This window comes from Amblyomma maculatum, chromosome 6 (assembly GCF_055883805.1).
Source record: "Amblyomma maculatum isolate TAMU_Amacu chromosome 6, ASM5588380v1, whole genome shotgun sequence".
Lineage (NCBI taxonomy): Eukaryota > Metazoa > Arthropoda > Arachnida > Ixodida > Ixodidae > Amblyomma > Amblyomma maculatum.
In genome coordinates this window covers 95576557-95600556 of record NC_139349.1, presented here as the reverse complement: position 1 = coordinate 95600556, position 24000 = coordinate 95576557, and the positions used below count along the sequence as shown (strand labels likewise).

Sequence of the window (24000 nt, the reverse complement as noted above, 5' to 3'; positions counted from 1 at the left end):
ACTGCAGCAAAATAATGCCTGAAGGCAATGCAGCTTTTGACTGAAAAAACCTGGTAGTCGTCTTACACCCTCTATACTAGTGTTGTGGCTGATGTCAATGTCCACGCTGATATCATCCGCATAGCACGAAGATGTTAAGTATGCGACTTATGCATTAAGCAGCTCTGTGCATGGAGTCATTCTATTCGAAGGAGCCATAAACTACAAGTGCACTTCTGTCAACAGCTCTCCGTTGTTTTCCCACAACACGGCACGTGCCAAACTTTCTGCAAGTGCCGCAAAACTACTCTATAACTTCATTTGCTAACTGTAAAATTTCCAACACTTACTCAAACTGTGGAAGTTTCGGTGTACTGGCCTTTGGGAGAACGTCTTTCTTTTTTTTTTTTTTTTGGTTGTTACATTTCAGCACATGTAAAATGTCAGTGTCAAAGCATTTTGGAGAGGTTTACTGTGTGCAGGTGTTGATGATGGTATCAGTGAAGTCAATTTTTTTAATTATATTTGCACACTATACAGCACTCACCTAATGCAAGTGGGTAAAAAAAAAACTAGCAAATAAAACTTTGAGTGCTGGTATGGTGATTGTTCTGGCAGCAAGTGGGGACAGGCTATAACAAGAGTTGTCGGGCTAGTTAGTGATCGTCTGCAGAAGCCAGTCCTGCTCTGTGTGTTTTTCTTTTCTGTGTCGTTTTTTAGTGCATTTTCCCACGGCTTCCGCAGGAGACAGGCTACTTCACTGCATGCAATTTCACTTAGCACAGAGTCCTCCGAAATGAGATTGCTTTTGTACTTATTTACTGCATTTCTTGTGGCATTCCTTATGTATTTATGTTTTGAAGTGCTGCACTTGCTGAAGGTCATAACTGGCTAATAAAACAAGCAAATTTGTCCGGACAGCGTCCGCCCCCCCCCCCCCCCCTCGTTACTTCACATCAATGTGCATGCCCTTTCCATTTAGCAAGTTCACACTATCAGATGATGCGTGTTTTCTCATTTACTCGCGCATGGAATTAAGCAAACCAATAATTTGCATGGTGAAACGTCATGCTCATGCGCTTCTACGAAAACAAGAAAAATATGAAAACCAGCGATGTGTTCGCGCTAACGTGGCGCAATATCAACACTGTAGACAGTGTAGATGATCGCAGGTAAGTAACGTTAAAGGGGAAGCTTTATTTTATTAACACTGCCTTCCGCAATAGATTTCATTACAGCATTTCTTGCTCGAGAAAATGAAAAACAGGTGCCGCTTGTTCAAGTTATGTCGCCTTTCGCTCAAGGTTCTTACCTTGTGTTCTCGACTAGCAGTCCATGATCAAGAAGCATTTGGAGTAAATGCGGATGATCTGTAACACCCAGAAGGCTGCTTCAACTACGTAGTCGCCGCCGGGATCTCGCCAGATGTTCTCAAGAGCAGTCGGCATCGGCACGCACCGCCCGCAGCTGCACCTGTTCGAAAGCTTCGGTTAGCGATTGCGCACTCTCGCAACGGTCAAACGTAGGCTAGGCTGCAAGACTCGGACATACATACCGATGCGTAGTTCCGAAACGGCTGGGATCGGGAGGCTGACGGTCGGGGCTTCTGCAAGCCGGAGTTGTGCCGCGGTTACCGCGGCCTCTCGACACAAGTGTTACTGTACCGGTCGCTCGCAGGGTCCATCTTCGCCGACCTGGCACCCGAAAAGTTGCGTCGGCGTAAGGCTCAAAGCCCACGATGTAACCATGTTTTAACAGTAGCGACTATATTCTAGTTCACTATAGCAGCACAGCGACGCTGGAACCCAGGAAGGAACCTAGGCGTCGGCCATCTTAAAAAACCCTGTGTGAGCGTAGATATAGTGCAATATAGCGTAGAGTAGGGCACAATAAGAACCTCTAAAATACACCGAGCTTGGTCAACTTTGGCTCAGCAGGCTCCGGCAACGGGAGCTTCTCATTGGCTTAGCGCTATGACGTACTCTGTTGAGTTGAGGAGGACGCGCGCTAGGAAACCGAAATTCTGTTTTTGTCGCTATTAAATCAACGCGGGCGATGAAACGAATCGAGGTATATTATATGATGCAGGACAAGGATTCCATTTAACTAAGCCGTGCAAAATTTCCGGAAAACGTTTCACGACCCCTTTAATCGCCATGTAACGTGGAAGGTTCCAAACGCTTATCTTCTGCCGTGGGAACGCGACGCGTGAACGCAAGTAAAGTGAAAGCATTTAAATGAGAACACACTGTAAACAAGATCGCTCACACCCTCCAGAAAGGGTGCATTGAGGTACTGATGCACCCTTTTAATGGGTGCAACAAGTAGCATTGCACCCATTAAAGGGCTACATCAGTACCTCAATGCACCTATTCTGGAGGGTGTGAGTCAGAGACACGCGTAAATGCATCTTTAAGGGTGCGATTTTGTTAACAGGACATGCTACCTGCCGTCGCATCTGGTTTGTTCCCCGCAACGCATTCTTGATTTGCAAGTCTCTAAAGTGTAATTTGGCACGCGAAAACTTCCATTTTGTTTATATAGCGGCCTCAGTTTTTGTGCTCACGGCTCAATGGATCGTAGATCAAAGCATCCGGTAATATTTCGTGCGTTCCAAAAGGGACTCATACGGCGCCATATACGGACTGTAACGTGATGTCAAATCAAGCCTCCTGATTGTGCTTCTGTCTTCTGTCTTGCACTGCGCGTGGAGTCAAATAAGCAAATTCGAAGGATATGACAATGAGCGCGAGCTTGGACTGTATGCTTGCCGAAAGTTACTTGAACTTGAAACTCACTTGAACCACTCTGACATCAGTTTACTATTGACAGGTACGTTAACAAAGCTTTATCTATACTTTGTCGAAAAATATAAGGTCCCCCGTTACAAATGGGAGAGTATACAGCCGACTCGTCGCTAATGTCAGCGAGCTCTGTGCTCAAACTAAAAACAAAACAAAAAGGGGGGGGGGGGGGGGGGGGGGGACGAGCAGTCGAGTCAGCGCTTCGAATGAGACAGTGGCCATTCCAAAACAAAACAAAAAAATAATAATAAAGTGTATCACACTCGCAAACATGTAACCTCTGTAAATAAGTCTTATTTATAATGCGCACTGAAAGTATATATACTCAAGGAAACTCATACGTACTTAGCAGGACGGGCATGCATGGGTCCGCTTGAAGGACCGTCTTAAAGCCGCGACCTCTCGTGCTATAAAAATGAAAAGGTGCAATTTCCTTGCCTTTTGCGCAATTACTCGAGCTCCAAAAATGCTTGGGTATTCTCATATGCACTCGCTAAGACTCACAGTCATACTTGCTCAATACGCGCGCATGCGTGCCCTGTACTCAACGCCGAAGTATTGGCTGCTCATCGCGTTTTGCAAAGGAAATACGGAATGCCTCGGCTGCGAAGGACCCGTATACGCAGCAGGGGTTTGCATCAGCTCCCGTTATTGCAGTGTTCGGGCTTTCTATCGGGTTCGGACAATGCGCGGGTTTCAGTGTGCGCCGTCCGAATAATGTAAAAGGGGACATGTCAGTTAAGTTTGCGCAAAGCTGAAATAGAGTCAGTGTTGTCTTTTTTTTTTTCTTTCCTCCAGCAAGCTTCAACGCACAGCTGCCAGGGCACATGTGGGGATGGCTCTATAGTTACACGGACCGCAGACTGTCTGCGCTGCAATTCACGTACTAAATAATGCATAACAACTTTGAAGCTGATAGGCGTGTACGAGGCACTTCTGGCAAATCACCACGGCCATTTTTCGTCCGACAGTTACGCGTAACGCATTCGCCACAGGCCGGAATACCTAGACGCAGCATTCCAAGCAAAAAAAAAAAAAAAAAAAAAAGAATTGTAAAAGTCATGCTGCTGCATGATCTGCTATATCAGAAAAGGGTAGCATAACAATATATGCTCCCTATAGGCAGCTCATGAAGCCTTGTCGAACAGACGAAAGCACCCACACACACGCTCAATACACATACAAACAAACAAAATATCCGCTTTATAAACTCAGAGTTCGAGCAGTTTACGTCAGCAGGAAGTAAGAACTACGGCACCCCAACAAAAAAAGATCAATGAAAAGCTACGAAAGCACCTGCCGTTAGCTGACGAGAAGAAATAAAATTCAGCAATAAGCCTCAGTCTTTCTTTTTTTGCTTTTTCCTTAGTGGCGGTCGTCAAACGCTTTAGAGCTTAGCTTACAACATGTCCCCAAGTTGGAGCAAAAGAAAGGAAGGAAAAGGGGAAAAAAGGTCACTTTCAGGCAAATTCAGTCGAGCTTAAACGGCGCCCTAAAGTAAGACGCCTATGGGAAATCGAATGGACACACTTGACCCTTCAGTCAACCAGGCTCCTAAATGTTAGCACCGCTTTCTCGAACTTCTGAAAGCAGGTTGGACTGATGTACACGCCGCGTTGCTTCCAGTATGAAAGGAAACCGCCAGCGTCTTCGAAAGAACGAATTCGGTCGGCAATTCAACAACCGTGCTGAAAAACGTCTCGTGGGCGCCACCCATACCGGCTGTTGTTTATAACGAATGAAACGATGCTTCTCACTTGAAATTGTGCCGTAAACATTGCTTGAAGACGGACAATGTGTTCACTTTCACACTTGAGCCATACCTGTGTGTACTGCGCGCAGCGTGCTGGTAACGGGTGTTGCAAACGGGCTTGCCAACACGGAAACGAAATCCTCCTTCCTTAACCCTTGCCTCCTTGAAATCCCACGCACGCTGCGACTGTGCCGCTGCAACCCTAACACCGGCGTCACTTTGACAAGATGCTTCTTAGATTGCAGCTACACGCCACTTTATTACTTTTACGACTATACAGGTGCCGCACTAATAGAAATGACAGCGGATCCGCCTATACTCCCCTGTACAGCTTCTCCCGACTGCGATGTGCACAAGCTGCTCCAGGCTGCCGCAAAATGAACCAGCGGCAGCTAACTGACGGCATCATACCCCGCACCTCCACCAAGATGTAACGTGGCAAGGCTAGTCCGCGAAGGTTAGTCCAGGCTGGCACCGCACACAGAACACAGAAACACAGCAGCGTCGACCTTATTCTATCATCAATCGTTGCTACCACTTCGTCTTCTTCTGTGTCACTGTTGCTGATCGTTTTCATCTTCAACTTCCAGCGATGCAGGGCATATATGTCACAATATTATACCACACTAGCGGCTAGCCTGTCCTGATGTAAGTTCAATTTGTAAGTCGTCCTTAGCCTTCCTCGCTTTAGCAACGCAGCAAAAGGATAGAGATTCGGCTCTCAATAAGCCCTCTAGTAGCGCAAGCCTGTATACGTGTTACTGGCTCACAACCATGCTTCGTCTCAGTCGCAACTCATTCTGGCCTTTCGTCTACCCACTTTCCCTCTCCCTGCATAGGGTACCTGGCCTTACCCTTTTGCCAAAAAAGACCTTATCTTTCATAGAATACAAGTTTGTGATCTTCCGTTTGACACAGTATCATGCGTAGCCTGTGAGAAAAACACGCACGCATTTCTCTCTCTTTGTATAAAAGAACCTGTAATGCAGTGGGATTCGCTTCAGTAATTCGAAAGGTATCTGCGTAGGTGCGAAGCAAGAAGGGAATTTTCGTGAACTGGAGCCAAGCTTACACACCCACGGCCATTCAAAGATTAATGAAAGAGGACGAATTAGTCACTTCGCGGGTGGAAGCTCCCTAGCTGAAATGTATCCACAATAATTGGTTCACAGGAAGGGAAACGCGCAGTATCTTTCACACTTGTTTCTGTGGGCACCGGAACCGCGCCGCGCCGTAAGGGAAGGAAGTGGAGAGAAATCGGAGCCGTAGTGGAGGGCTACGGAGTAATTTCGACCACCTGCGAAACGTTGACGAATAAGAACAGAGGAAGGAAGTCACGCAACCAAGGAGTGCAAGGAGGGTGGAGGCGGGGAAGGTGTGCGAAGACACCAAAGCCACGCAGCCGTCTATTCTTTCTTTACTTTTCTATCCATGCACGAGCGGGGGGACTCTCTCGAGTGTTCGTTTTTGTGCGCGTGGTGCATGTGCACGCGTGTCGCTGACAGTGAGGGCAGCGGGTCGAACATCGCGGCAATTCACAACTCGCTCATTTAGCCCGGGTTACCCCCTCATCACCTACAAGGAGCCCTCTGAGACTCCCAGACCAAACAGAAGGATCTATCCACCCCCAGATAGGTCCCTAATACCCTCAGAATGCAGGGCCTGGCGAAAAATTCAAGCCAATCGTTTCTTTCCTCATGTTACTCTGCACAATGAGTTGACAGGGGACCCAGAGGCTTGCAATCTCTGCAACGTAACACTGAGTCAAAACCACCTAATCTGGCAATGCCCCGATTCTCCGGGAGCTAAAGAAACTGATCCCCTTGATCAAATTACCTGGGAGTCCTACATCCGCAGCCCAAATGTGGATGAAGAAAAGATTGTCCTACGCCTGACGGAGGAGGCTTAAAGACCTTCTCTGCGGCCACGGCTCGAATCTCTCATCCGCTGACTTAACCAGGGGGTAAAGACGTGTCACGTGCGTGGAATCTAAGGTAGCGGGATTTTAAACAATTGTTAAAACTTAGAGAGAAAAAGATTGCCGAAGACAGGTGAGTAGGGGCTACCCCGAGTCTGGTATTCGCCCGACAATCTGTTTAATATTTGAGGCCGTAAAAATTAGGTGAGTCGCCCACTGTTGAAAAACGCCGACCTCGCATATCAGCACTCTCTCTGTGCGTCGCTCCCGGGTCACTACCGGTAAGAGGTCCTGTTCCGGAATTAGAAGGCTCAGCACCAACCGCGATAAGCTGGTCCACTGTAGGCTTCCGAGGAGGAAAAAGAAAACAACTAAATTTTCTCATTTCTGCAAAGCGTCAAGCGACACGGCAAAGCCCCAAGAGACACGGTCTTTCTCCCGTCACTGTCATTTTTGCCTTTCAGGCTTCGCCAAAATGAGCAAACTGCACCAAATAACCCAAGAAACAGCCTTGCTGAAGTAAGTTTTCCTTTATGCTCGACTAGTGGCGTAAATGGTGCCGGCCCCCGTCGCGGTGGTGCCATGGCCCGAGGATGCGGGATCGAATCCCGGTCGCGGCGGCAGCTTTTCGATGGAGGCGAACAACAAGGCGCCAATGTTCTGTGTAATATGAGTGCACGTTAAAGAACCCCAGGTGGTCGAAATCTCCGGAGCCCTCGATCCACTACGGCGTCTCTAATAGCCTGAGCCGCTTTGGGACGTTAAAAGCCATAAACCAAAACCAACCAAAATAACGTGCCGCTCGTAAAAGGTCAATAATAGTGCGTTGGTACTTGAATCGCCATTTCTGATAAGGGAGACCGTTCATGACGGGTACCAGTGCAGAAATAAATATAAGTTAGCTTCTTCAATCAGTTCGGAATTTCGTTTCTGCATGCTTTCTGCACTCAGCGAAAAATATCAAGTTCCTTTCCTCCCAATGATTCTCTTTCCTTCTCCATACTTCAGTTATGGAAGGGAGATTTTACAACATTTTTCCGCTTATGATCGAGTACGGTGGGCGAGCGATCTATAGCCAGGTATCTGCGCACGTGTCTGCTATGGCTGACGGAACGGTGCAAGGAAGGGGGAAGTTTATATCGCTGCTCAGGCTATTGTGTTTTGACGTACACTCACGAGTGTCTGCAACGAAAGGTGCTCTCGACATTGCTGTTTATTTGTGGCCATATAGGGCTGCCTACGCCATACTGCTTCTTTATCACGCCGCTATTGACATCGCAGATAGGGGATAAGTATTTTCGCACGTCGTGAGAGCAAACACTGTGATGCCGTAGATTTCGCCCGCTCCTGGAAGTGAAACGATAAGCCCCGAGTAAAAGTCAAAGGCTACAGAAATTACAAACATTTCCCCCCCCCCCCCTTTTGTTTTTCTTTTTCTTCTTTTTCTTCTCCTCTGACATAAAAAGGCTCGAAAAGCACAGCTGTCCCAAATGCCCTGTCAGCAAATGTGCAAAGCTAAACAAAATGCGGCAGCCACAAGGATCAGGAAAAATTCAAGGGTCAGCGGCCGAGTTCAGTCAGTGACCTCTGTAGAATTCTGACATTGGGCGACGTTGAATCAACACCGCCAGACGAAATTAGCAAACACCTTCCCACGAAACCGCTGTCTGAATTGTCCTCGCCTCAAGGGGATGCCAAATGGCAAGCAAAATCTTACATTCTTCGTTCCGTTCGCCATCCAAGGACATCTCAAGGGGCATATCTGTTGTAAGATAAAAAAAAAAAAAAAAAAGACATTGCCGTCGCTTCGGGACTCCCTCGCGTGGTCAGAGGTTTGTCACGAGTATACGCACTGCATTACAAAGAAACTAGCAATGATGTCAGCAAGCGAACAACTTGATCAAGCTGCTAACCGCTTCATTTTCCCCGTTTCCGTTGGAGGCCAATTAGGGAAGCTATCTATAAACGGCCGCGGATAATTGTGGACGCTGAAGGACACCTCGCTAAAGCACCTAGATATTGGCTACAAAAGTTGACCTTATTGTGTACTGGGACCGATCAGTGCAATAGTAATAAGCAGTGTTTAAAGTCTGGCTCCATCGAAGGAGGGTCTGTAGTGATTCTAGCACTGGTGGAAAGAGAAATGAAGAGGGAAAGAGAGAAAGCGGCTGGTAGCCAGTTTTGCAAATCGTTTTACACAAAGGGGAGAAATAATTGTTTTTATCCATCTCTGGTTCTCGAAAACGTGTTAGTAGTTCTTGTTATTACTCACTGCGAAACTGTCGAAACGATAGAGAAGAAATCTTCCGATTACACCACTGACAAGAACAAAAATTATTGCCTGCTTTGTATTCATACAGTCCTTATACTTTGAAGCTCGGGGTCTCAGACCCCTATTCAATATTACTAGGGTATCTCAGACCCGCCGAGACCCCCCTGACTTTAAGCCCTGGTAATAATGTGTAGTAATGAAAACGTCACGAAAAGGAGAAAAAAAAAAAAAAAAAAGCAGAGAGCACACAATAAGCACACTGCGTCAGCCGTTCGCCTCCTTTACATCTGAGGTGTGCAGATGATCGCACTGTAAACAAACGCATGCCTCAACTTTCCTTTTTTAGCAGTTCCCCGGCCAGATGTCTGATATTTGTTGTCACCATTTGCTCAGTTCTAATGACCCGCACAGTGACAGTGCTTTGAACTGTCGTCCGCGACATACGTCTTTTTTCCCATAACCGTCACCGTTCGCCATTTAGAAATCGGTGTGTACTATAAAATATACCCACGTCAGAAGGGAAGTGTCAACTGCTGCTAGGTGTCAACGACAGTTCGTCACTCTCGACTGTCACTGAACTGAGGTCGGACGGCGCATCCCGCGCAGCCTAATCCACTAGATCTCGAGACCACGATGCGCACGGCTAATTTTTCACAATAATAAAATTACATATATACGTCTATTTCTTGCTACCGTTAAACGATTAAATCATTTATTTATGCTTTACTCGAAAACTGCGCGCAAGTGCTGCAATGCAAATACAGATAGGTATAATGTCAATATATTATTTTCTTCACCACGTCTGACGTTTTCTTTCTTTTTTTTTTTTTTTTTTTTGAACGTACAGTGGGTGTAATAGTAACAGAGTGTAATAGTCCGGCTGATGCCGACGACTCTAAGGCTGGATCACACGGCATTCCAACTTGCTGTCTGATGTCTCCGCAATTAGTTCTTATGCCTCAACGCCTCAAGCTAATTTATACCCCAGAGGTGACGTACAAGACTCCCGTTCTTATTCGTCGTCATAGGTTCCTCGAGAAAAGAAATACTCCATTTCAAATGCGTGCTCCTAAAGTAAATATGCCACCTGCTTTCTAAGGACGTCAGTCGAGCCGCCAGACGACAGTCGGTCGACTTATAGTAAGAAAAAGAAACAAATAAAAGATTTCGGTCGATTCAGCGCGGCTAGGCGAAATGCGATCTAGGTGCGCTAGTATATCTGTTCCTACTTCGGCTTGGGGTCCCGTAAACTTATTAGCATATAGTCGCCACAAAAGTAGGTGCAAGACCACCCGACATAGGGAAAATGTCCCGCTTTAACTAAAACGCACAAAACGTGCCTGCGGAATCCAAGTGTACCGGCTGGTTGGAATGCCCTCTCATAAGTGCTCCCCAGTTTGTCAGGTCCTGGCAACCCCGTGACGTCACACAAACAGTCAACAGAAACACGAGCGTGTGGCACGTGCGTCGCTGCTGCACGAGCCAGGAGGCGTCAGACATCACTCGACGGGCAAATGGCGGAGCTAACTGCTGACGCACTAAAAAAAAATATATAATAATAATAACACATTTGTTCCCAGCCTCAGTTTAAAGCCGCGACAGGCTGCTCGCGCTTATCTCTTTATCTCTTTTTGCATACAAGCACTCGTTTCTTTTCGCAGCTGCTGCCAAAGTCTCTTCCGCCACATCCATCGCTACTGATAGCGCCGACTACGTGCGACATGGTTCGCCGATCGTCGACCTTCGTCCGTGGATGCCTCAAACACAGCCGCGATACGAGACACAGGTGACGAGGCTGAGCTGCCGCCCATGACATCCGGGGTTGATCGTTTCCCGCTTCCTGCCCCCCGCCAGGCGTGCTCTGCTCTCTGGGCAGCAGATTGAACCCTTTGCGCATAGCCACCGGACGACCGCGTATACGGCAGCGTGCAAGACGTTCACGGAACCCACACAAAAGACGCGCTTCACGTATACACCGATCGATACGTAAACCACGGCGTCCACAGAGGGGCGGCATGAAATGAAAACTTGTCTTCGACCGAACAGAGCGCGCTCTCCGAACCAGTGCCGGCGAAAGGTTTCGTTGCAGTCGATGATTATATGTGAATAAGGTGCTGCTATATGCATGCGGTCAACAAATATTTCACGGAGCATTGCAAATCAGAGCGACAGTTAGCTGATTACGATGATTGCTCAGCAAATGAGCAGCTGTAATACGGAGGAATAATTGCACGATTCTTAAACGCCTCAAGATGAAAACGAAAACCTGATTTTGTCTTTTAAGCGAGAAATTTTTTAGCGCCTTAGTAGTAATTTGCCCGTAGCCGTGATTTTGGCGCAAAGTACGCACAAGTTCAAGGCTCTGAAGCTTCCGGTCAAAACTGTTTTCACGCCAGAAAAAAAATAAAAATAAAAGGGGGGGGGGGGGGGAGGGGGGTTTACGGTGCAGCTAAGTACCGTTAAATAGTTGTGCGTAGAGAGCTAATTATTGTGAGGTTAGACTTCCTCAGCGTGTGCATAGTTCTTACACCACAGTAATTAGCGAAAACTCTTCCTGGACACAGCGATTTAACACAAATGACCCAAAACGGTCAATTATATCTGCATGCTACCTTAATTCCTCGATTCAATAGAGGCCCTCCCAGCATTAGGTACTTATTTATACTACACAACCTCTAACCCCCCTATAGCCGGACAGAGTCCAAGAACAATATGGCGAATGACCCTCCAAGAAGGGTGAAAGGCTTCGCTCGCTTGTCGCAGCGTTGAGCGCTTAATTCACTATAACGTTGACACCGCGTGTAGCCTCAATGGAAGCACACCCAACGCACGCTATCAAGAACCAACGGCCTGTTCAATCCCCGTACTACGGGCACGGGGGTTCAAACTGAAGCAAAGGGTAGCCGCATTTAAGCATCGAGGGCAATCACTAAAAATAATAGAGGCCACAACCATTGCTCAGAAAGGATTGTATTCATTTAAAGCCAATGACGCGCAAATATTCTCAGGTAGAATACCTATGTCAGGAAGTAGCGAATTTATGCGATAGCAGTTGCCCCGCCCTTTACCTACCCCCAGCCATCGAAGTGTGGCCCGTCCCTAACGCCGGGAGCGGCTTATCATCGAACAAAAAAAAAAAAAAAAAAAAGAAGAAGAAATAAAAGAAACTGCAGCACGACGCGACGAGTACGCATATAGTGTTATGCGGTCGCTCAGGGGATCGAAACCCTGGAGAGGCACAGCACGGTGCTTTTAGGCACATTATACATGCTGGGCAAACTTTTTCCCCACACTGGGTGTCCCGTATTGATAAGAAGGCTGTCTAAACAACGGACCGAGCTGTTAACCGTGATGTTTACACAAGGCGCGGGATTTTGAAATGCGATACGACAGTGGCGCTCTAACATATCGAGGACTGCAACCGCGCGTCGACTCTCATGCTCGAAGCGGCGAAAGCAGAGTGAGAGGAGGCTTTTGTTTGAGGACAAAACTCGTTTTATTTATACATATAAATATAAAAGAATGGTTCAAGCAGCCCGGAAGAAAAATGTGCCGCTGACAACATAAAGTCTTACGTCGGCGTGCCGTTCGCAGCGCGTTCGTCATTGGAGTGTAATGAATGACAAAACAAATATCAAAACCATTTCTAAACATGTTGGCCTTGCAGTTCTAAAGCCCGGTATGCGAAGGCCTGCGGCTCTTTTCGCGAGTCTGCGAAGTGCCTAAAGCGACATTAATACTGCGCGCTCTTTAGTGTGTGTGCATATGACATTTTAAACGAAAAAAAAAAAAAAAAGAAAAAAAAATGGCTGAATACGAAACGGTCAGGTAAAAAAAAAAGAGAGAGAGAATGCTTTCAAGATGCGTCGCACAACTGAAGCCTATTATTCAATGAGCTGTCACAACTGTCGAGGCGATTTTTAAAAGATTGCGTAAGTTGATCGAGCCGCCCCATAAAAAAAAAGTAATAATAATTTGTAAGTGAGGCTGTGGTACCGGGTATTTGTGCGTAATAGACTCCCAACTAAATATAACTATCCTGGCTATGAAAATTTCAGGCCCGTTCTTATCATGAGCGAAATGCAATAAAGGCAAAAGGAGAAAACCGAGAGACCGAATCAAAGGATTTTTTTCCGGGAAGTTATAGGGCTTCACTCTTGCTATGACAGGTGTACGTGCGCGCGGCGGTGCACATACACAAATTGGATACATTTCTTCTCCAATGGCAAAGATATAGTGCGGATACACTTTCAAGTTCGTATGAGCGGTGATTATAAAACAGAAGCCACAGTGTTACAAAGAGCTTTGAAATCTTGTGAAGTAATTATAGGAAAACACTAAATACGAAATCACAGAGCGCAGTCATGTTTTAAGGGCATCGGCTTTTGCATGCCACATAAAATCCCTCATTCAGACTGTCGAGTCGAGCGTGCGACGAAATACGCGGCCACGGACTAATGAACCCTTCCAGCATACGAAATACCGACAATCAGGCCGCTTACTGAGGCAAGGACGCAGTGCCCCGCGTGTCTTGTACCTGCAGCCCAGAACCAATTAAACCCGCAACCTCGTGAAAGGTGACGCTCCATAAATTACGGCGACGGTGGCGGATATTGCATTTAGAAAATTTTCACCTTTTTCAGAGAATTTCATGAGTAGCATCGAGAGAAAACATTTTTGCTCACTCTCAGGGAATTTCCGGAACCGAAATTGTCTTTCTTTTTTCGTATTGCCTCTCTCAAGGTGCTGCTGGGAAGGGCGTCTTTTTTTTTTTTTTTTTTAAGGGGGGGGGGGGGGGGGCGGAGGGGTCCACGGAGCGGATTTTCGGTTACATCCTGGTTGCTAAAGCGTCACTGCCGGCTCTAAGTGGTGAGCAGTGAAGTCAAACTCAATAATACTGGCTACATACAGAGCATTTGTCCAGCTCCTGAACAAACAACGATAGAAATGAGGCGGGAAATTTGGCTTTTGCTATCATCGCAACGTCGTCCATTTCATATTTGCTGTTCTGACTACATAGGAAGCAATCACGACGACTATAGCTTAGTCTAACGGCGCGAAGCGACTAAGTTCGCGGCGACATGCACCGAGAGGAGTCCACGCAATGAGCTGAGCACCTGTGCCACTGTCGCTCATGGATTCGCTCAGGCGCCAATTTCTTCTTTCGTAACGAAGTTCCCTGAGACGTATTGGGAGAGACAAGTCCATTTTTTATCGCAGTTTCCATCGCGAAAGCTGCCCATACGCTCGCTTCGTCATATATACCCCGTGTATCGAAATAGGTCCGTCGCACCTGACTCGTGTACGTGGAACAGGAAAGTGTCTTGCATACGGTCACTCACCACATAGAAATCTCGGCAGCTCAGAAATGTAGTCGGGCGCCACTGCGCCGTCTTCTTCGGGGCTATATATCATTAAAAGTACAATACATTGCCCAGTACGTATTTTAGTCACCGCTTTAATTGTGCTTCACGCTGTTTAATGTGTCTGAAAATGTGGTTACGAGCACAGCTTTACTCGCCCGATAGCATGAAAAGTCCGAACACTGAAGCGGTCGTAACCAAGGAAACCATGCAGCTGAAACGCGCCACTCTGCCGCAGAATCGACATCTCGTCACTTCGTGCTGGCGTATACTAGCCGCAACGGTATATAAGCGATGTCCAATCATTAGCACGCGTCAGTAATTAATTCGTGAGAGACACCGGTTATTGCGGTTACTCTTCATCTTTAACGTACAATAACGTTTCCAGTCGCCGTCGTACTCGTACGTCGTTATTGTTTTTACAAAATTGGCTACAAATTATTTCCATGGTTAAGAACATCGCTCGGGCACTGAGCGAATAGGAAAATAAACGACCTGGCTGGGGGGTCTAAATTCATGGCGTTTAGCGAAGCACGGCAATTTTAGGGCTGCGCCTATTTACTAAAAGCCATATTGCCTTACAAATAATTATATTTATCTTGCGAGGTTAGGGGGTTCTGCAAGTCATGGTAATCGCAGCAATGAACGTCTGCTGAGTGGTGTGGAGCGTGTTCACGTGATATGTGAACGTAGAAATTTCGATAGAAAAAATTGCCCCCCTAAGAAATACACCCCTAGCGCATTCGCGCAAAAATTCGGCAAAATGGCGGCCCTGTCGGGATCTCTTTGCCCACTACTGAAACCAAGTACGTGGGGCGTCCAGAGGGGGCCCGGGTACCCCCGAAATGTAAATGAACTCCCTGGCTTCATGATGCTCTTGTAGGGAATATCCAACCGAAACACACACACACACACACACACACACACAAACACACACACACACACACACACACACACACACACACACACACACACACACACACACACACACACACACACACACACACACACACACACACACACACACACACACACACACACACACACACACACACACACACACACACACACACACACACACACACACACACACACAATCGCCTTACAGCTTAGTACAGCAAAATACCTTGGGCCCATCAAAAATATCCATGGCTGCATGCCTGATTAGAGCAGTTATTCGCCTCAATTTTCTTCTTGAAGCATTGTTAAGACGTTGCCAGAGTTCTACACTATAAGCCCATGTCAACTGATCATGCCCTGTTGTTTTTTTACAACTTTCTGGCTTTTGTTCCAACCTAAAGATGGCGGAGATGCGTTCTAAAGGAAGAACGACTGAACCGCAAACGCATCTCGTCACAAGGACGTCAGAGAAGTGCGCTGCGCACGCTAGTCACATCCGACGGTTCACGCACAGGTCGTCGCAGCTAACGGAAGTCTAAACTATATGAACACTTCACCGGGCGCTGAACTTTGCGGTCATAAAGATTAGCGATAAAGAACGCAACGACAAAGCGTTACTTTAACGTCAGCTGTACCCTCTGCAGTCAGCAGAGTGAATATACCCTCCTCATCAGTGCGCACTCGGTTTACTGCGCTCCGCACGACTGTGGGGGAAATTTTCCACCTGAAAACCAGAGGCCACCTGCTCGAAGGAAGACGCCAAGCAAGCGCTCTGAGCTCGGAAGAGCATCGTCGTCGGAAATATCCCGGGGAAAACATATGGCTCTCGCGTGCCCTTATGCAGTAGCCGCCGGAAAAAAGAAAAAAAAAAAAGGAAAGAATACAGAAAGGTGAGAAAGTAAGTGAGAAAAAGAAAGAAGGAGAACGAGAAAGCGAAGAAGGGTAAGAAACAAAAATAAATAAATAAATAAATAAATAAAGAAAGAAAGAAAGAAAGAAAGAAAGAAAGAAAGAAAGAAAGAAAGAAAGAAAGAAAGAAAGAAAGAAAGAAAGAAAGAAAGAAAGAAAGAAAGAAAGAAAGAAAGAAAGAAAGAAAGAAAGAAGCGAACTCTCTCCTGGGAAATAATAATAATAATTGGTTCACAGGAAGGGAAAGGCGCAGTATCTGTCACACTTGTTTCTGCGGACACCTGAACCCGTAAGGGAAGGAAGGAAAATGGGACTGAAAGTGGAAAGAGAGAAAGAGGAGCCGTAGTGGACGGCTTCGGAGAAATTTCAACCACCTGGGGGTCTTTAACGTGCGCTGACATCGCACAGTACACGGACGCCTCTTCGTTTCGTCTGAATGCGCGAGTCTGCAATAGACGAACTTGTGTCTCACATAAAAAATATATATGCTATAGACAGTAAAGTTATATGCATATAGATCACCTACTAGCTTTGCCATGAGATACGGTAAGCGGTAAGCCATAAATATCGCTAATCTTAGCACACCATTGTGCACACGCCGTCGAGTGCCCAATCTTCAGGCAATAATATGCAGCCTCAAGGTATGAGCGACTTATAGGTCTAAACACCACGAGCTAAATATATTCAATTGATCTGCAATCGCTGCTGCCGAGGGTATGAACACGGCATTTTAAGCATCCGAACGCGAAACCTCCGGCGAGTCTACATGCGGCGGAAGAAACCAAGGAAATAACAAGGGAATGGGATAGCATTTTTCAAGCATTATTTTAGCTGGCGCAGTAAGTACGAAGACGCTAAGGTAAAAGAACTGTGCGTCTAATATCAGCCCGCAGCGGATTTCCTACTTTAGACGGTACCCAACGTAACGTAATAGCAATTTACCTTGGCCTACATTACGTCAGGTCCATTCAGGAGTGCAGTATTAAATATTCACCGCATTTCATCGCCTCCTTACGCACACAGGCACACTTAACCTTCATTCTTTGGTAGCCTTTGAATACACCTGAAGGGAGAGAAAAATAGGTTTCTTGCAGTGCAAACCAGTTCATCATCAACGTCGACAACACCCACTTCACCATAAGCAGCAATAGCTGCTGCAGTTGAGTTAAGCCCACTAAAAACAAAGGTATTTCACAACTCGCACTGCATAAAAGTCGACGGGACCAAAACCTACCCTATAAACTCTTACGCGAGCGTCCTTTCATATACAAGGAAGCAAGCTGGTCTAGCCGGCGTAACTCTCCATCATCCTCATTCCCTTACAACTGTTTCCCCTGTTTTCTCTTCGTCATCCTCCATGCCAATTTGTAGGTGAAAGGGAAAAGTTGAAACATCAATGCGTTCGTAAGAAAACTTTCGCGGCACCCTTTCAGAATTCTGTATATGTGCCGGTAGTCCGGTACACGTTATCAATGACGCCCCTCCATGGGTCCGTGCCTTTCGATGCCGCGTGTTCAGTGAGCCCGTGGCTTCTCCGAAACAATTCGGCCGCTCAAGCGTGCTGCCATGCCGTGCATGTGATAGGCCCGGCAGAGGCAGAAATAAAAAGCGCGGAAAATACGGCCGGCCGCGATGTACGGTCGTATAATATTGAAAGCAGCTGCAACGGGGCCGCTATTCGCAATGAGAATTCTACAACCGGCGCAGGCGGTTCTGGCGAACTTAGTTTTCATTCTTGTTCAAGTCCCCTTTCTTCAGCCTTCCCTGCTACTCCAGACAGTCGTATACTTTCTCGTTGTCATTTACTTTTCTTTTTTTTGCCTGTCTGCCGAGTTTTGTACACCGGCTAGCCACCCCCGTATTTGTTAGGGCTCCCTTTTAAAATGCTAAGAGGGCGAGAGAGATAGAGAGAAAAAGAGGCAGCTAACGTCTGCCACAGCTTCGGCACGCCCGTTTAATACACGTGCAGCTTCTGAGAAGAAAACAATAAAATAAAACACGTCTTGTTTTTATTCCCTTTCCCGGAGAACGGAGAGCTGTAAACTACAAGCACGTCAGGCCGCTTATACTTCTGGGAATAAGGAGTGCAGACCGAGAGAAAGGTAGGCAGACAGAGAGGAAGGGGTGATAAAGTGAGAGGTAAGAGAAACCGTAAACTGCCGGTGAGACTACAAAAGCCGCGGCGGGGGCCCGCAGCTGCGTTTCGCTTTTCGTTTTTTGCCACTAATTTTCTGCGCTATTCTTCCTGGTTGCGGTCGTTCCCTCCCTACCTCGCTCGCTTCCGACGTGACAGAGTGCTAATTAATCATCAGCCACTCGCACGCACTCCATGGTCAGGAGGGGGGGTGGAGTACGCTTGAAAGGGCCGCGGACGTGCGGGCGCATGTGCTACGCATCTTGGCAGTGAGGTAGCCCGCAGGCTCGCGCTGCTCGAACGGTGCCGCTCGAACGACGGTGCGCACACTGCAGGCGCGGGCGCACAGCTTCTGCGATTCTCTGCAGGAGCAAGCAAGCTTGCGGGGAAATCGAAGGTGGCGAGGAGGAGGCGGTCGGGAACGAGGACGAGGAGCGCACTGAGCCGGCGTGCAGAGCCCGTATTTAGCCGTCTAAAGCCGTGTCACGGCCACCAGACAAGCAAAGCCCCCTCCGCTACAGTGCCTCTGCTCCTCTACGCGACAAGTCAGCGCAGACATACGTGTAGCTCACAAAAATCACTTTTCTTGCTTTTGTCAGCGAGTCGGGGATTTCCCAGGGAGAAGATACCGCCGGTTGTCGCGAGCGATAACATTTTTTTTTTTTTTTCACAGGCAGATTAATGAGCCACTTTTCGGGAAGGCGGTTAGAGAGGAGAGACAGAGAGAGAGAGAAAGAGAGAGAGAGAGAGAGAGATGATCCTATATATTCACAATGAACAGAGCCTGCTGAAGTTCTTCGTCCAGGAAGAGTGCGTTGGAGGTCAGCATGTAATTCTTTCCTTTCTTTAGCGACAAATATTGAGGTTCGCGAAGCCGCCTTTTTTAATGACAAAGTGCTGATTTTAATCAGCCCACGAATAAGAAAATGGCCAAGCCAGAGGTACACGTAGCACTGCCGCCAAGAGAGGGTTCGGCATGACACACGACTTGCATGGGAAAAAGCGCGCTACGTGCAGACGCTTCGCCCGGCCGACGGCGCTCTTCAGAGCGTTGCTTTTTTTAAGAAATACGAAGCCCAAAACACAAACTCATGGAACTGTGACAAAAAAAGCATCTCCCTCAAGGCAGTAAAGGCGCAATTAAGAAAATGCAAAAATAAACGCAATATGTAACTCTATTATCCTAACTACTAAGTGATGAGTAAAGTAATCATAGGAGTAGGTTTCCTTGTCAATGAGTATATAGCGGGTATATGGATGAATTCTATAGTATTAATGAGAGGGTGGCAGTCATCGTAATTAGGCTTAATAAGTGGTATAAACTGAAGGTTGTACAGGCCTACGCACCTACATGTAGTTATGATGACCAGGCAGTTGAAAGCTTCTACGAAGATGTAGAATCGGCAATGCGAAAAGTAAAGACGCAGTATACTGTACTAATGGGCGACTTCAATGCCAAGGTAGGGAAAAAGCAGGCAGGAGACCAGGCAGTAGGTGACTATGGCATTGGCTTTAGGAATAGCAGGGGGAGTTACTAGTTGAGTTTGCAGAGCGCAATAACTTACGAATCACGAATACCTTCTTCAACAAACGGAAGAACCGGAAATGGACATGGAAAAGTCCGAACGGGGAAACTAAAAATGAAATTGACTTCATAATGTGTTCAACCCCCGCCAATGTGAAAGATGTAGAGGTAATTGGGAAAGTGCTATGCAGTGACCACAGGATGCATGGTGAGGTCCCGAATCAGCCTAAATCTGAAGGAGAAACGCAAAGATTAGTAAGAAAGAAACCCATCAACGAATTAGCGGTGAGGCGGAGGGCAGAATAATTCAGGATCTCGCTACAGAATAGATATTCAGCTCTAACCGAGGATGACGACATTACCCTAGAAGCAATGAACAATAATTTCAGAAATATCATTACTGAGTGTGCGGTAGAAGTAGACGGTAGGATAGTTAGAGATGATACCGGTAAGCTGTCTAAGGAGACGAAAGATTTGATTAAAAAACGCCAGAGTATGAAAGCTTCCAATGCAACAGACCAGATCGAATTGGCTGAGATATCAAAGCTAATCAATAAGCGCAAGGTGGCTGATATAAGGAAGTATAACATGGACAAAATTGAGCATGCTGTAAAGAACGGGGGAAGCCTTAAAGCGGTAAAGAAGAAATTGGGCATAGGCAAAAAAAACATATGTATCGATAAGGGACAAGGCGGACAACGTCATCACGAATATGGACAAGATAGTCAAAGTAGCCGAGGAGTTCTATACAGATCTCAACAGCAGCCAAAGTAGTCAGGACCGTAACGAGGTTGGTGGCAGGGAAAAACAGTCAGACGTTCCACCAGTGACGAAAGACAAGGTCAAGAAAGCATTAGAAACTATGAAAAGGGGGAAATAAGCTGGATATGATCAGATAACTACAGATTTGCTAAAAGACGGGGGGTATATCGTGCTAGAAAAACTGGCCACCCTGCACACGCAGTGCCTGGTGTCATCGATGGTACCGGAACCATGGAAGAATGCAAACATTATCCTCATTCATAACAAAGGGTACTCTAAGGACCTTAAAATTTACAGACCAATTACTGTCTGTTATTTATAAGGTATTTACTAAGGTAATCGCTAATAGAATCAGGACAACCTTAGACTGCAATCAAGCAAATAATCAAGCAGGTTTTCGGAAACGGTACTCTACTTTCGATCATATTCATACCATCAATCAGGTGATAGGAAAATGCTCTGAATATAACCAGCCCTTATACATAGCATTCATTGATTACAAAAAAGCATTTGACTCAGTTGAAACATCGGCGGTGATGCAGGCATTGCGAAATTAGGGGGTAGACGAGCCGTACGTGAAAGTGCTGGAAGATATATATAGTGGCTGCACAGCAACCATAGTTCTGCATAAAGAAAGTAACAAAATTCCCATAAAGAAAGGTGTTAGGCAAGGAGACGCAATCTCCCCAGTACTATTCACCGCTTGCTTAGAGGAAGTATTCAGAGACTTGGAATGGGAGCAGTTTTGGATAAGGGTAGATGGAGAATACCTCAGTAATCTGCGATTTGCTGATGACATTGCCTTGCTAAGCAACTCGGAGGATGAACTGCAAATAATGATTAATGACCTAGACAGGAAAAGTAGAAAGGTAGGCTTTAAAATCATTATGCAGAAGACTAAGGTAATGTTCAACAGCCTCGGGAAGGAACAGGAGTTTACATTAGGTAGCAAAGTACTGGAAGTAGTAGGCGATTATGTGTACTTAGGACAGGTAGTAACCACAGATCCGGACCGTGAACAGGAAATAAGAAGAATAAGATTGGAATGGAGCGCATTTGGCAAGCACTCGCAGGTTATGACTAGCAGCTTACCGGTATCGCTCAAGAGGAAATTATACAACAGTTGCATCTTACCTGTACTCACCTATGGGGCTGAAACGTGGAGGCTAACCAAGAGAGTTCTACTTAAGTTGAGGACAACCCAGAGGGCTATGGAACGAAAAATGGTAGGGATAACATTAAGAGATAGGAAGCGTGCAGAGTGGGTCAGAGAAATAACTCAAGTTACCGACATTCTAGTGGAAATTAAGAAGAAGAAATGGGCATGGGCAGGACATGTAGTGCGTAGAGAGGATAACCGATGGTCGCTGAGGGTACCAAACTGGATTCCAAGAGAAGGAAAGCGTAGAGGGGGCGGTAGAAAGTTAGGTGGGCGGATGAGGTTAAGAAGTCCGCGGGGGTCAAGTGGATGCAGCTAGCACAGAACCGGGTTAAGTGGAGAAATATGGGCGAGGCCTTCGCCCTACAGTGGGTATAGTCAGGATGATGATGATGATGATGATGATGATGGTGATGATGATGATGATGAAAGTAATCATAATGCGAGAGCTAATTATTGAATGCATAAGGCACATTCGAGAGCACTTCAATCCATGACAAAACTAAACCCACTGAGATATTTGTGTGCAATTATCGGCCCAATTATATATCTTTTTTTTTTTTTTTTTAACAGCGGCCGAGAGCCATCCCTTTCTTCAAATAAAGGCTTCATTGATTTTTCTTTACAGTGGAGAGCAATATTCTGGGCTGGGAAGTACGCCATTATTGGGCACTAGAATAATCTCGATCGCCGTGTGTTATTCAACGTGCACAGATATTAGCACAACGGCGCTCTCGTTTCCCTTCCATGATAATTCGGCCCCAAAGAAAAATAAACTCCAAAATCGTTCATTTGTAAGCGTGATTACAGGACGTATCTGATCCTGCAGATAAGGGAAGCCGAACAACCACTGTATCTTGGAACGCATCTTCTCTAGCCTTTTATAGAATGGCATCTGGCCAGGCCACACTAGCCTTTTATAGAATGGCATCTGGCCAGGCCACACTATAATGGACGCTGGCCCGCTGAAATCTAAGGAAAGATTTTGTCCCAACTACACACCTGCCACCCCACTATACGTGTACTCAAGGTAACGCCCGCAAGGACAATCCTATCCTATAGCATCACGCGAGATTAGCCCATCACAAACGCAATCGCCCCTTGCGCTTCATGCACCGCGGGCAATGCCAAAAGCAATGTCATACGCGAAAGCTCTAATCCACGAATAACGCGCATCTGCTGTGCGGACGTAAAATCAAGCGCTTCGGGGGGCGCTCCTAACGACGGTGCGCGCCAGACAGCGTGAGCAGCTGCTCACGCACGTTAACCACGCAGCCATAATGACGCAAAATGCCCCGCTCGGGCGGCGTCGTGGTCGTCGGTGCAACGCCAAGGGAAAGCGGGACATTCAGAGGCGGAAGACGGACGGACCCGGGCGTAGCAGTGTAGTGTGTACTTCTCTGATGGCAGCGCACCTTACGACACGGCACCAGCTGCAAACACCATTATCGTTATCATTATTATCCTTACAGAAGTAGGCACGACTCGGCCTCCACGTATAATCAGCGCACGCAACGGTACACGTTTAGGTCGGCGCCATCGTCTTCAGCTTTCGCCGGAGAGAGCTGGGTGAAAGAGACGAGGCGAGCCCACGGCTGCAAGGTATGCGGGAAAGAATCGTGACCCGCGAAGAAAGACGTCCTGCTTCCCTTACTTCTGTTTCTCCCTCCCCTTCTCTTTGAATCCACTGTGCTCTTTGAATCTCGACATTTTTTTTGTTACTGCAGTCAATCGTTCGTCCTCTTTTCGAGCCGTGCGGGTAGGTCGGCGAAACCCGGAAGGCAGTGGTGAAGTTAACGGTGCATTTCACGCAGTCCTGACAAGCACGACGCTTCGGTCACCCCATGTAATTTATTTTTGCTTTTCGCTCACTCTCTCTTAACACCACAGTACGCAATCACGTTTGCGGTGATCAAAACAAAGTCAGCAAACGTCAGACAGAATGCATAAGGCTACCGCCCCTGCTATAAATCAGTGGAGTACCAGTGTGTGGCTACTGCGGCTGCTAGGAAAAGGGGAAGCAAGACAAATAAAAATAAAACAAAAAAAAACCTTCGACCTATCCAGCACACCAAGACTGAGCTCAGTGTAGGGGCGTGGAATGAACCATCCCGAAAGCTGCTTCGCCTCCCCACTCCAAAGACGCTTTCACAATATGCGTTAGGGCCGGCCGGCTCAAACCTCACAGCGTCGAAAGCAACAACGAACAGCGCCGTATGAGAAACACAATCAGAATGCGTACAGTGTGGGTCGTCCGTTAAATGAAAAGTCTACAGCCTAACAAACATACAAGTGAAGACTCCGAAACATAACCAAAGACCCTTACAGGGGACAAATACGCTTTTAAGAAGAACGAAGAAAAATTTGCGGAAATTCCATTTCTGGCGAGCTTACATTTTCACTCCTTTTCTTACCCTTTACCGGTCCTAAAGCGTTTCAGTTACTTCTTTCTACCCACTTTTGATCCCCGCAAGGCGCGCATACTACCCATCAAATAATGAGGGCAAGAGTGTGTGTGTGTG

At 46.8% G+C, this 24000-nt stretch overlaps 1 protein-coding gene across 2 annotated transcripts in view; it reads right to left on the bottom strand.

Annotated features, from left to right (window-relative positions):
* LOC146186342 (uncharacterized) overlaps positions 1–24000 on the bottom strand; it is a 126389-nt gene that overhangs the window by 92688 nt on the left and 9701 nt on the right. The window contains exon 2 of one of the 2 annotated variants that reach the window (XM_084607117.1): positions 8172–8216. The exons of the other annotated variant lie outside the window; for it this stretch is intronic. Coding sequence (XP_084463243.1) covers positions 8172–8216 — 45 coding nt within the window. The remainder of the gene's footprint in view (positions 1–8171; positions 8217–24000) is intronic. 2 annotated transcript variants of the gene reach the window in all.